Source organism: Mastigoproctus giganteus, chromosome 2, assembly GCF_048544385.1.
Source record: "Mastigoproctus giganteus isolate SK-2022 chromosome 2, ASM4854438v1, whole genome shotgun sequence".
Classification (NCBI taxonomy): domain Eukaryota; kingdom Metazoa; phylum Arthropoda; class Arachnida; order Uropygi; family Thelyphonidae; genus Mastigoproctus; species Mastigoproctus giganteus.
In genome coordinates, this window is record NC_143576.1 from 266,435,207 (window position 1) to 266,448,942 (window position 13,736).

The 13,736-nt window shown below is 38.6% G+C and overlaps 1 protein-coding gene across 2 annotated transcripts in view; it reads right to left on the minus strand.

Annotated features, from left to right (window-relative positions):
- The window catches only part of LOC150090455 (adenosylhomocysteinase-like 1), a 619,708-nt gene that overhangs the window by 24,543 nt on the left and 581,429 nt on the right, over positions 1 to 13,736 (minus strand). For both annotated transcript variants that reach the window (XM_090369139.1, XM_090369138.1), the window contains exon 16: positions 4,609 to 4,729. In XM_090369139.1, coding sequence (XP_090225265.1) covers positions 4,609 to 4,729 — 121 coding nt within the window. The remainder of the gene's footprint in view (positions 1 to 4,608; positions 4,730 to 13,736) is intronic.

The following is a 13,736-nucleotide window of genomic DNA, read 5'->3' on the forward strand; positions in this document are numbered from 1 at the left end:
CACCTCTTCTACTGACTATTTTTTTTTTTTTTTTCTAACCTCCGTTCTGCATTGTTTCCGGGTCCTGCCCTAGAACTAGGAGCAGCTTTGGCTCACCTTTTCTTCTTTCCCACTCTGTGCAGGATAGATAACCACTCTCCCATTTTTTTTATTTTTATTATTATTATTATTATTTTTTTTTTTTTCATTCTCTCTGCTGGCACCCGATTTACATCTTTCTCTTCACTGTAGCCAGGGTGTGGGATTAAAATTATTTATTTATTCTTTAATTATTTTTATTTTTTATTTATTTTTATTTTATTATTATTTTTATTTATTCTTTTTTATTTTCCCTCAAACCTGCATTCTGCACTGTTTCCGGGTCCTGCCCTGGAACTAGGAGCAGCCTTGGCTCACCTTTTCTTCTTTCTCCCTCTGTGCAGGATAGATAACCACTCTCACATTTTTTTTTTTTTTTTTTTCTTCTCTTACTCTCTCTCTGCTGGCACCCCGACTTACATCTTCCTCTTCACTGTGGGATTAAAATTATTTAATTATTCTGTAATTATTATTATTATTATTATTTTTTTTCATTTACTTAGCTTCATTTTTTTTTTTTTTTTTTTTTTTTACTCGTGCTCTGTTCTGACAACTGGGATGTGGACTATCATTGGTGGCAGACAGCTCTCCCTTTTTTTTTTTTTTTTTTTTTCATTACAGGGAATTTATTTTATTTTTCTTATTTTATTTAATTATTTATTTTATTATTTTTTTATTTATTTATTATTTTTTTAAATTTTTTTTTTTTATTTATTATTATTTTTTTTATTTTTTTTTTTGCACCACGGGAAATACATTTTGTTTCTGTTTTTAGTTTAATTTTTATTTTATTTATTTATTTATTATTATTTTTTTCCCTCTCTGGAGTGGGCCCCCAGAGAAATCTGGCCCACCTTTTGGCAACATCAGGTGGTTCAGAGTCTCGTATCGAGACAGTACGTGCTCCATTGGGACTGGCCCACCTTCCCGTGGTGTGGACGAGTACCCAGAATCATCTGTCCAGGTGACTGATGCTTCTGGGTAGCCAAGCGGTCAGAACATAACAACAGAACACACATAATACACACAAACCGATGTCACACACATCTGGCCCATTTGTAGTGATACTGTTCTTCACAGAGATACGAGGCGGAGTTGAACTCACGTTCTAGGAGCCGCCCTTTACAAAAACACATGTCCACATGACATAAGCATTGAGAAAGGGATATTGAGAGTGGGTGTGTGTTATAGGTCTACTGAATCAGATGAGTATAATGAGCAATTGTGCAGAGAAACAGAGTGGGTCAGTAAATCAGAATATCTTATAATCGAGGATTTTAACTTTCCAGATATTGACCAGAACTTGTGGTTTGGTCATTCACACACTAGCAAGATTTTTGTGGATGACTGTTTTCTACAGCAACATTTTTGAAAGACAACCAGAGGAAGTAATACTCTTGATCTGAAATCAGCAGTGATTATTCATGCATTAAGAATTTACAGATAAAGGAACCACTGGGTGACAGTGATCGCAATGTACTGATGTGGGATTTACTTAACAATGTAACTACCATCAAGGGTAAAGGGAAGGGCTATTGCTTTTGTAAAAGTAACTACAGGGGTCTCAGACAGTTTTTAAATTCTCTACAGGGGAACAAACTAATGATGCTACTAACATTGAATTCATATGGGAAGCCTTCAGGGACAAACTTGGAGGCTACTACGCTTTTCATTCCAACTAAGAAATTCTGTTCAAGGTTTAGGCCTATAAAGATGACAGATGATTTAATGATGCTCGTGGCAGAGAAGAAAAATTTATGGGATGCATATAAATTATCAGGTGGCACAGAAGACTACAGCAGATATAAGCTAGCATGTAATGAAGTCACAAAGGGGGTTAGGCAGGCGGAGGCAGATTACGAGAAATCGTTGGCAAAGGATGCAAAGAAAAACAGCAAAGAGTTCTTTACTTATGTAAACTCTAGAAGGAAAGGGATGAACCAGATTGGACCACTTAACATAGATGGGTTAACTATTGATGATCATACTCAGGTAGCTGATAAACTGAATGAGTATTTTGCATCTACATTCATTCATGGGAGGTTATTCAAGGAGGGGAATGCCTGAAGTTTATCAAACTAACAGGGAGCTAAGTGATTTTGTAACAACTGAGAGCAAAGTGGAGGAGAAATTGTTGAAATTAAACAAAAGGAAAGCACCTGGGGTGGATGGGATCTATCCACTTATATTAAAGGAGGCAGCAAAGGAAGTAAGCAAACCCTTAGCCATTGTTATGAGAGCTTCCTTGGACTCGGGGAGGTGTCAATGGGCTGGAAGTGTGCAAATGTATCACCAATTCACAAAGGGGATTCAAAAGGTGACACAATTAATTATAGACCTGTTAGTTTAACATGTGTTCCGGGGAAAATAATGGAGTCACTGGTTAAAGAAGCATTGCAGGATCATCTAGACAAGACTGCAGTAATAGTTAAGACACAGCATGGGTTTGTTAAAGGGAAGTCTAGTTTGACCAAGGTGATTGGATACTATGATGTGGCCACAAAGGAACTGGATGCAAAAAATAATTTTGACATCATACTTGGATTTCAGGAAAGCTTTTGATACTGTTGCAGATGGAAGACTGCTGTACAAATGGAAGCAGTATGGCATTAAAGGTAAGTTGCTACAATGGATGAAGGGATGGTTGAGTGGAACATGACAGAGAGTGGTAATTAATGGACACTGCTCTTTGTGAACAAATGTTATTAGTGGAGTTTCCCAGGGTTTGGTGCTGGGCCCATTGTTATTTTGTGTATTCATCAATGATATTGATGAAGGTAAAAAAAAAAAAAAAAAAAAGGTAAAGTGCAGCCATTATCAACCCACTGCAGGATGGAATTCTACAAGAGCCTCCTAAACAATTCATGCTGAGGAAATGGACCATACTCTGCCACACTGGTCCAGTGCAGGTTGGCAGATCGACGGTATTCACCAGTCAGGGGCTTGAACCCTGGTCGACTCAAAGAGCGTGTGCTACTGCACTCCCGCTCCTGACCACTCAGCTACGAAGGTATTTTGAGCTTAATATCCAATTTTGCAGATGATACAAAGGTTGGAAGGGTTGTTAATGACAGTAAAGACAGTATGCTACTTCAACTGGATCTAGATAAGTTGGGCAAAGGGCTGAGAAGTGGCAACTGAAGTTTAACATTGACAAATGCAAAGTACTGCACATGGGTAGCAATAACCCAAGAAAAACATACCAACTGTGTCGTACTACACTCAAGGAAGTGGAAAGTGAAAAAGACCTGGGGGCAATTTTGCAGCCAGACATGAAGTTTGCTGAACAGTGCAGACAGGCTGCCAGGGCAGGTCATGGAGTCTTGCCAATGATATATGGGAATTTTGCTAGCAGGGACAGGAAAGTGATTATCCAGTTGTACAAGACAATGGGTTAGGCGACACCTTGAATACTGTGTACAGGTCTGGAGGACTCATTTCAGGAAGGATGTAGAGTTCGAGAATGAGTACAAAGAAGGGCAACAAGATTGGTGAGGGGAACAAAGGGGAAAGTGAAATGTACCCATTTGTACTGTTAAGGTCATATAACAAATATTTGTATTGTTGCAATCATACTATTCTACAAATGGCTACAATCAAAAGGGTAATTAGGCTATTGGCTTGGATTTCACTAATCAAGAAGGATATTTCACATAAAACCATCTACTTTATACATGTACCATTCTTTATATATATATATATATATATATATATATATATATATATATATATATATATTTGCATATTATTATTAGTGTGACCTCAGATTTCTATTATTTAAATCTGTGACCTAGACAATCTGTCACTCCTTTTTGTTCTTTACTCTTCTTGGATGACTATGTGCATATAATTCAAAATAAATAATTAATTAATTCTTAACACAATGACTAAGCAAAACTAGGTTTAACAGTTAAACAGATTAAGACCAATTAGCTGACCAAAAATATTTTATGCCATTGGGAACAATGACTTTGCTGGTCGCTATTTGGTATCCTTGAATATACTGGTAGTTTTTAATTTGCAAATATACATTGAGTCTGTGTTTTACGTTTTGAAATTTAATTATCAATTTTCAGGTGATGCCCTTAACAGAACATATACAGATTGTTTTAAAATTTATTTGTTTTTACATTTAACAAATAAAATTGGTTTTAATTCTTCTGCTGATCAGTGTTCCAAGAAATTTATCATTATATGAAACTATGCAAATCAGTCTGACATGCCATATGTCAATATATCTGAGCAATTACTCTACACTAAATCAGTACACCACTTTCTCAATTTAAATGAAAGATTTAACCAATCTGCAAATATGAAATCTACATGTTATAAATATAACTTAATATCACGAATATATATTTTTAAAGTAATTAAGAAGTTAACAGTAAAATGTACAATTTAGCAGATACACAATGTTTTCTTGTAAGATAACTGAAAGCCTTGTGAAAAATTAATAAAAAAATATATTTCCCAAAAAAAGACAAAAATAAAAAAATAACAAAACTAATGCTAAATGTAATTTCACCTTACCTGTAATAGTTAGGTTTGAATGGACCTGCTTTATTAAGACCCATATATTTAGCTTGCTCATCAGTGAGTTCTGTCAGGTGAGCATCAAATGTAGGAAGATGAAGGCTGGCAACATACTCATCTGAATTGCAAATAATTAAAATATTATTCAAAAATGAAACTACAAACTAAATATTAAATAAAATTTTTAATTAAAAATAAAAATTAACCAGCACTTCTTTTGCTATTATCCTATTCTCAAACATTGCAACCAAAGTCAATCATTTAATAACAAATGCATAAAAGTAAATCTTTGCAAAGCATGCAAAGAAAAACAGCAAAGAGTTCTTTACATATATAATTCTTCAAACAGGCCTCTGAGGTTGGGTATATTCATACTGTAGATTTTAGTGTTTTGCACCAACCTTACGTAAAAATAAAAACACAAAGGAAACTGGACTTTTAATAACTGTGTTTATAATAAATTATAATAACCTGTATTTACAATAAATTTACATTTAACAAATGTAAAATGTAAAATGTAAGTTTGACAGGCTTAGAGAACAAACCAAGCTTAGGGGCAATAGTGATAGCACAACCAAGGATTTTGTGGTGAATATGAGTAATAAACAACTAACTAAAGAACAGTTGGAGGTTCTAAATTTAGGACCGAAATTTGCCATGGTGCCGCCCAGGTTACCCGTTGCAGAAATAGCAATGGGCGTGGAAAGGGCTATAAACAAATTTCCCGAAGTTATAGCTAACGAAATTCGAGTAAAAGTAGCAGCTATCCTTAGTCAAGCTAGAAATGCCCCCTCCAATCTTAATGTGAAGCAAAAATTAGCGCTAAGAAGCCTTAAACAAGATGATAGCATTGTAGTCCTACCCGCGGACAAAGGCAGAGCAACGGTGGTTCTTGATAAGGAACCATATAGAAATAAAGCGTTAGATTTATTGGCAGATCAGATAACCTATAAGGTTATTCAGAAAAGTCCACTTCTTAGTTTGGAACGACAAGTGAACAGAATGGTACAAGGTTGGCTTAAATCTAACAAAATTTCTAAGGAACAATATTGGATGCTGCATGCTACAGGTAGCCAAATGCCAAGATTTTATGGCTTACCCAAAATTCATAAAACAGATGTGCCACTTAGACCCATAATCTCATTTATAGGCAGTCCAACCTATGCACTTTCTGGTTTCTTAGCCAAATTATTATCTCCATTAGTGGGACTTTCTGAATATAGTATTAAAGATAGTAAAGATTTTGTGCATTTTATTAGAAGCCAACGCATAGAAGAGAATGAAATCATGATAATCTTTCGACGTGAAATCGCTATTTACATGTATTCCGATTGACCATGGGGTGTGGTGTGCACACATGGCATTACGGAGGGACACCACCCTAAATACTAGAACACAACTAGAGCTAGAGGATATTGGGAAAGGAATAGAGTTATGCCTCTCAAGAACCACTATGGTGTTTGACAACACTATGTATAAGCAGGTTAATGGTACAGCATGGGCTCCCCCATTAGCGCAATTGTAGCTAATTTAGCTATGGAGGAGCTTAAGGCCAGAATATTTAATGGCAGTGTTCTCCCTATGCGCCCCTGGAAAAGGTACGTAGATGATACGTTTTCTATCATTCGGAAGGGGAGTGAAGATCAGGTGTTGAACATCTTAAATGGCTTCTCCCCATTCATACAATTTACATCGGAGGCAGAAGAAGGAGGAGTTTTGCCGTTCCTAGATGTGTTGGTCTGTAGGGAAGACCGACAGCTAAAGACTAAGGTATACAGGAAATCCATGTGTAAAGGGCAGTATTCGCACTACAGTTCAGCTCAGACCAACCATCATAGGAACAGTGTGATAAGAACATTAGTTGATAGAGCAAAATCACATTGCAGTACCTCCGATGATAGGAAGTTAGAGTATGAACGGGTCACGACGGATTTTGCAAAATGTGGTTACCCCCAGAGGATTATAGATAAATACGTTAAAGGAAATCAGAGGAGAGGCGAGTCTTTTACACCAACATCCACTGCACACATTCCCTATTATCCGGGTCTGACTGATCATATAGCTAGAATACTAAGAAAGTACCAGACACGTTGTGTGCAGCTTCCGGGGCGGAGGCTGCACACAATCGTGTCTCAGGTTAAGGACCCCATTCAAAAAGAGAACACAAGTGTGGTTGTATATAGCATTAGATGCCCGGATTGTGGGGAATGTTATGTAGGGGAAACAAAACGCCGTCTCAAAGATCGTCTGGGGGAACACACTAAGGCAATAAGAAATGCGGAGTATGGCAAATCCGCCGTGGCCGAACATTTTTGGGAGAAGCAGCACCAGATCTCCCCGGACGATGCTATCATCACCGATCGGGCGCATAAGTTCTGGGACCGTAAGTGGCTCGAGAGTTTGCGGATCTGTTCTACAATCAACATTAATAGAGATAGAGGTATGCGGATTCATCCCCTCTTTGAGGCCACTATCCTCAGAAGGGATGAACGGTTCCGTATGACTCCCGCTCGAGCCACTTCCGGTTCCACAACGCAAGAGAACGGAACGGGTGAGAATGAAACATGTGATGAGTACCATGAACCTGCTGATATTTAAAGATGTACTGCAGAATAAGAAAATACCGCTGAAGAAGAAGGCTGGAGCCTTTGAAAGCTATGGTTTTTTATCGCTTTTAACTTAGTATATTTTAATGCATTTTATTGTTCTTAATGTAGCAGATTTTAATATTTTATATGTATAGTTTATCGTAAAGTTAAATTTATTGTAAATACAGGTTATTATAATTTATTATAAACACAGTTATTAAAAGTCCAGTTTCCTTTGTGTTTTTATTTTTACGTAAGGTTGGTGCAAAACACTAAAATCTACAGTATTTACATATATAAATTCTAAAAGGAAGAGGATGAATCAGATTGGTCCACTTAACACAGATGGTTCGACCATTGATGATTCTGCTCAAGTAGCTAATAAACTATCCAGTTATATCGATGGAGGCAGCGAGGGAAGTTAACAAACCCTTAGTCATAATTATGAGAGCATCCATACATTCAGGGAAGGTCTCAATGGACGGGAGATGTGCAAATGTATCCCCAATTCACAAAGAGGATTCAAAGGGTGACACAAATAATTATAGACCTATTAGTTTAACTTGTGTTCTGGGGAAAATAATGGAGTTACTGGTTAAAGTAGTTAGTACATAGAAGTACAGGATCACCCAGACAAGACTGCAGTAATAGTTTAAACATAGCATAGCATGGGTTTATTAAGGGGAAGTCTTGTGTGACCAATTTTATTGGATACTACAATGTGGTCACAAAGGAATGGATGCATAAAATAAATCTGATATCATACTTGGATTTCAGGAAAGCTTTTACTGTTGCACATGGAAGACTTCTGTACAAATTGGAGCAGAATGGCATTAAAGGCAAGTTGCTGCAATGGATAAAGGGATGGTTGAGTGGGAGATGACCGAGAGTGGTAATCAATGGACACTGCTCTTCATGGATGAATGTTATTAGTGGAGTTCCCCAGGGTTCGGTGCTGGGCCCATTGTTGTTTTGTGTATTCATCAATGATATTGATGAAGGTATATCAGGCTTAATTCCAAGTTTGCAGATTATACAATGGTTGGCAAGATGGTTAATGACACTAAAGAGAGTATGCTACTGAAACAGGATCTAGAAAAGTCACGCAGATGGGCTGAGAAGTGGCAGCTGAAGTTTAACATTGACAAATGCAAAGTACTGCATATAGGTAGAAGTAACCCAAGAGAAATGTACCAACTGTGTGGTACTACATTCAGGGAAGTAAAGAATAAAAAAAAAAAAAAAAATGGGGGGGGGGGGGGGTATTGTGCAGTCAGAAGTTCTCTGAGCAGTACAGATGGGTTACCAGAGCAAGTCATGGAGTTTTGGAGTTTTGTCAATGATATATAGGAAATTTGCTAGCAGATACAAGGAGGTGATTCTCCCTTTGTATAAGGCAATGGTCAGGTCACACCTTGAGTACTGCATACAGGTCTAGACGACTCATTTTAGGAAGGATGTAGAGTTGCTAGAATCAGTTCAGAGAAGGGCAACAAGACTGGTGAAGGAAACAAAGGGGTGCTCTTACCAAGAAAGGTTCTGCAAATTGCAAGGCTTAGAAAGTTCTGCAAATTGCAAGGCTTAGAAAGTAGGCACCTGCGAGGTGATCTGGTTGAGGTGTATAAGGCCTTGAATGGGTTGAAGAAGCCGGACAAGTAAAAAGAACATGTTCCACTGTTTGTTGTGTGTGGGAGGTCGGACACAGAGAGGGATCCTCTCCTCTCCTCAAGAGATAACAGGGACTGAAATGAGTGTGTCCTATTCTTAACCTTGCAAGTATCACTTCATCATGAGGTATTGCTCAAAGCATCAAAGGTGGATATTGTTGGGATATCAGAGACTTGTTGTCACATAGATATAAGGAATGCAGAACTGGAATTTGGGGAGTACAACATCTACAGAAAGAATAGGAAGGGAGTACAACATCTACAGAAAGAATAGGAAGGGAGGGGGGTTATGCTATTAGTTAAGAAACACACAAAATCCAAGGAAGTGAAGCCAGTCGACATCGATAGACAGTGCAGTGTCGAGTCAGTTTGGTGTGACATAAGCATTGGGAAATCAAAATTGGGAGTAGGAGTGTGCTATAGGCCTAATGACTCTGATGAGTATAATAAGAAGCTGTACAGGGAAATAAAGTGGGCCAGTAAATCAGAGTCTTATAATGGGGGATTTTAATTTCCCAGATATTGACTGGAATTTGCGGATTGGTCACTGACACACTAGCAAGGCTTTTGTGGATTTATTGGATGATTGTTTTCTACATCAGCATGTTAGGGAGGCAACTAGAGGGAGTAATACTCTTGATTTGATTATCAGTAGTGAATGTAGTTTGTTTGGTTTGTAGGAGCATTAGCAACTAAGGCCATATTGCTACAGGGATATGCAGTGGTCATTCCCTGACCTTTCGGCATCCACCGTATTTGCTGATCACGGGCTCGAACCCCGGTCTAATCAAGAAGCGTGTGCTATGCACTGCAGCTCCTGCCCACCTGGCTACGGAGGTGCCTATCAATAGTGATTCTTCACGCATTAAGAATCTGCAGATAGAGGAACCACTAGGTGGCAGTGATCACTGTGTGCTGAAGTGGCATTTACTCAAAGAGGCAACTACCATCAGGGGTAAAGGGAAGGGTTATTGCTTTCGTACAGGCGACTACGATGGTCTGAGACAGTATTTAAATTCTATACAGTGGGACCAACTGATGATGTTACCAACAGCAAATTCAAAATGGAAAGCATTCAAAGAACTTATCTTGGAAGCTACTAGGCTTTACATATCAACTAAGAAATATTGTTCAAGATTTAGGCCTAAATGGATGTCAGATGAACTAATGAGACATATGGCAGAAAAGAAAAATGAATGGGATACATATAAATTAACACGTGACACAGAAGCCTATGATAGATATAAGTTGATCTGTAACCAAGTTACAAAGGAGGTTAGGCAGGCGAAGGCAGATTACGAGAAATCTTTGGAAGGGATACAAAGAAAAACAGCAAAGAGTTCTTTACTTATGTAAACTCTAGAAGGAAGGGAATGAATCAGATTGGTCCACTTGATATCGATGGTTCAACTGTTGATGATCCTGCTCAGATAGCTAACAAACTAAATGAATATTTTGCATCGACATTCACACATGAGGAGTTATTCAGCGAAGGGAATGCCAGATGTGTATTCTTCTCTGGCAGTAAGCTAGATAATCTTGTAATAACTGAGAGTAAAGTGGAGGAGAAATTGTTGAAGATAAACACAAGAAAGGCACCTGGGGTGGATGGGATCTATCCAGTTATATTAAAGGAGGCAGCAAAGGAAGTAAGAAAACCCTTAGCCATAATTATGAGAGCTTCCTTGCACTCAGGGGAGGTTCCCATAGACTGGAGATGCACAAATGTGACCCCAATTCACAAAGGAGGATCAAAGGCTGACACAAGTAATTATAGAACTGTGAGTTTAACTTCTGTTCCAGGAAAATGAATGGAGGCACTGGTTAAAGAAGCACTGCAGGATCATCTAGACAAGACTTCAGTTATAGCTCAGACACAGCATGGATTTGTTAAGGGGAAGTCTTGCCTGACCAATTTGATTAGATACTATGATGCAGTCACAAAAGAACTGGATGCAGGGAATAACTCTGATATTATATACTTTGGTATTATATACGTTCTGTTGACTCTGGTGGATGATTAAACAACAACTAATGCACGTCCATGACAAGGCTGTTGGGTGCAGATATATTAAGACATGTTTATCCGGTCATACTCTATGGCGCCGAAGTTTGGACTTTAACTGCTACGACCCATCTTAGATGGATTTTTGCGGGGGAATTCTGGCTACTGAAGTGGGCCATATGGAAATTTCGGCTTCCCCCTGCACCAAGGACCACCCAGATGGCGGCAGCTCTCAACATGAGACGTCTTCCTGACATCATTCACGAGAGAAGACTGGTCTTTGCCATCAAAATGATGGTCGGCATTATTTCAGTACCAGATTTCTGGTTTAACTGCGGATGGAGGATCCCTGTCCCAAGCCTTAGGGCTAATCCAATCCTATAGGACATTCCAAACCGGTTCAAGCAATCTGATCGGTCCTACCTGTGCAAATGCTGCAAGACATACAGTCCTTGGACAGTGAACACAGCGAATTTGTAGAGTTCACCAGAGAGGTGAACTCTACAAATTCGCAGTCATCAAGGAATATAGGCAGAAAGTACTCGGTCGACTTCCTTCCCAGGACCGCGTCAGAGGATCTTGGAACCTGCTCCCCAAGATCTATTCATCACTGCCTTGAATCCGTCATCGCAGTGTTCAAACCTTTCAGGAGTCATAATGCTTTTTTCTTTTTTTTTTTTTTTCTGTTTATTATGTTGTGTGATTTCTTTTGTGTAAACCCCTGGCTTGTAGCCGTGAAAGGAGTTGTATACAGCAATGTGCTTTCTGTATATAATAAAGAGTTATTCTTCTTCTTCTTCTTCTTCTTGGATCTAAGAAAGGCTTTTGATACTGTTGCACATGGAAGACTGCTGCACAAATTGTAGCAGTGTGGCATTGGAGGCAAATTACTGCTATGGATAAAGTGGTGGTTGAGGGGGGAGAAGACAGAGAGTGGTAATCAATGGACACTGCTCATCGTGGACTAATGTTTTTAGTGGAGTTCCTGAGGGTTCAGTGTTGGGTCCATTATTGTTTTCTTTATTTATAAATAATATTGATGATGGTATATCAAGCTTACTGTCCAAGTTTGCAGACGATACAAAAGTTGGCAGGGTTGTTAAGGACACTGCTGACGCTATGCTGCTGCAACAGGATCTGGAAAGGTTGAGCAGATGGGCTGAGAGGTGGCAAATGAAATTTAACATTGACAAATGTAAAGTACTACATATTAGAAACAGTAACCCCAGAGTAACGTATCAACTCTGTGGTACTACACTGACAGTGGTAGAGAATGAAAAGGACCTGGGGGTAATTGTGCAGGCAGATATGAAGTTCTCTGAGCAGTGCAGATGGGCTGCAAGAGTAGCTCATGGTGTCTTGTCAATGATATACAGGAATTTTTCTAGCAGGGATAAGGAGGTAATTATTCCCTTGTATAAGGCAATGGTCAGGCCATACCTTGAGTACTGTGTACAGGTCTGGAGGCCTCATTTCAAGAAGGATGTAGAGCTGCTGGAACGAGTACAGAGAAGGACAACAAGATCAGTGAATGGACAAAGGGTTACTCTTATGAAGAAAGGCTTAAGTTTTGCAAATTACAGTGTCCGGAGACTAGCACCAGCAAGGTGATCTGATAGAGGTGTATAAAGCCTTGAATGGTTTGAGCATGCTCAATGCTGATGGGATTCTTCCTCTTGATCAGAATAATCACATGAGAGGGCATAAATTCAAATTGAGGAAAGACAGATGTAGGATAGATGTGCGGAATTTGCCTTTAGCCAGTGGGTAGTTGGTTGGTGGAATGGACTTCCATCCCTTGTTGTGGAAGTTGATAGCCTAAATAAATTTAAGGCTCAGCTGGACAGGTATTTCGAACAAATGGAGGGGTGAAATGGGAGTGGGTTTTTTTTTTTTTTTTTGGCTGATGCTGCATAAGGTTGCTTTCTTGCATCATATGCCTCTACTAATGCTAATGAACAAATGGTACAAGATGCTTTTCGGCCATACCATGAAATTTATGAGCAGAAAAAGAAACAAACAATTCAGACAAAAATCAACATTTTTATGATCGTTGTTTGGTTTTTAGGAGCATTAGCAACTAAGGCCATATTGCTCCAGGAATATGCAGTGGTCATTCCCTGACCTTTCCGCATCCTCCGTATTTGGTGGTGATGGGCTCGAACCCCGGTCTAATCAAGAAGCGTGTGCTATGCACTGCTGCTCCTTCCCACCTGGCTACGGAGGCGCCTGCATTTTTATGAGAAAAATAACTCCCACTACATCAAGTGGTGGCACTGATGACCCGCAGCCAAGCACGAGTGGTCAGTAAAATATTTCTTATCTATTTTCTACATATGTTTTGTTTAGTTCTTTAAGATAAAATATTTTTTAGGTTTTATACAGTATTTGATATCTTTTTCATATTTTTATTTTTGTAAATAGTAAACCAATTGTGTTGTACACAGTGTCTGATTTACCTAAACTTGTCCGACTTATATCAAGATCGCTTTACGACCGGTTGGTCGGAACCTAACATGGCCGTAAGTCAACAACTACCTGAACATGTGACAACAAATGCAGATAAGACGATTTCAGAAGCAACTGGAATTTTGCACATCTAGAGTAATGAAAATTTCAAGTTCTGGTTAGAACTTTCCATCAGATAATGCCTCATGTGGAAGTTATTTATAATCAAATGCAATCTTGAGAAAATGAGGCAATTATATACATGAATATATAGGAAACTTTAAGAATGCCAGTCTAAAAATCAGGAATTCAATGTACTGTGAAAATCCTTCAAAAACACGCATGACTGAAGCGAAGGAAGTATGCAACTATATAAGTGTTGACATAGGTGAGAGATATTCTTTTAAAAAGCTATTA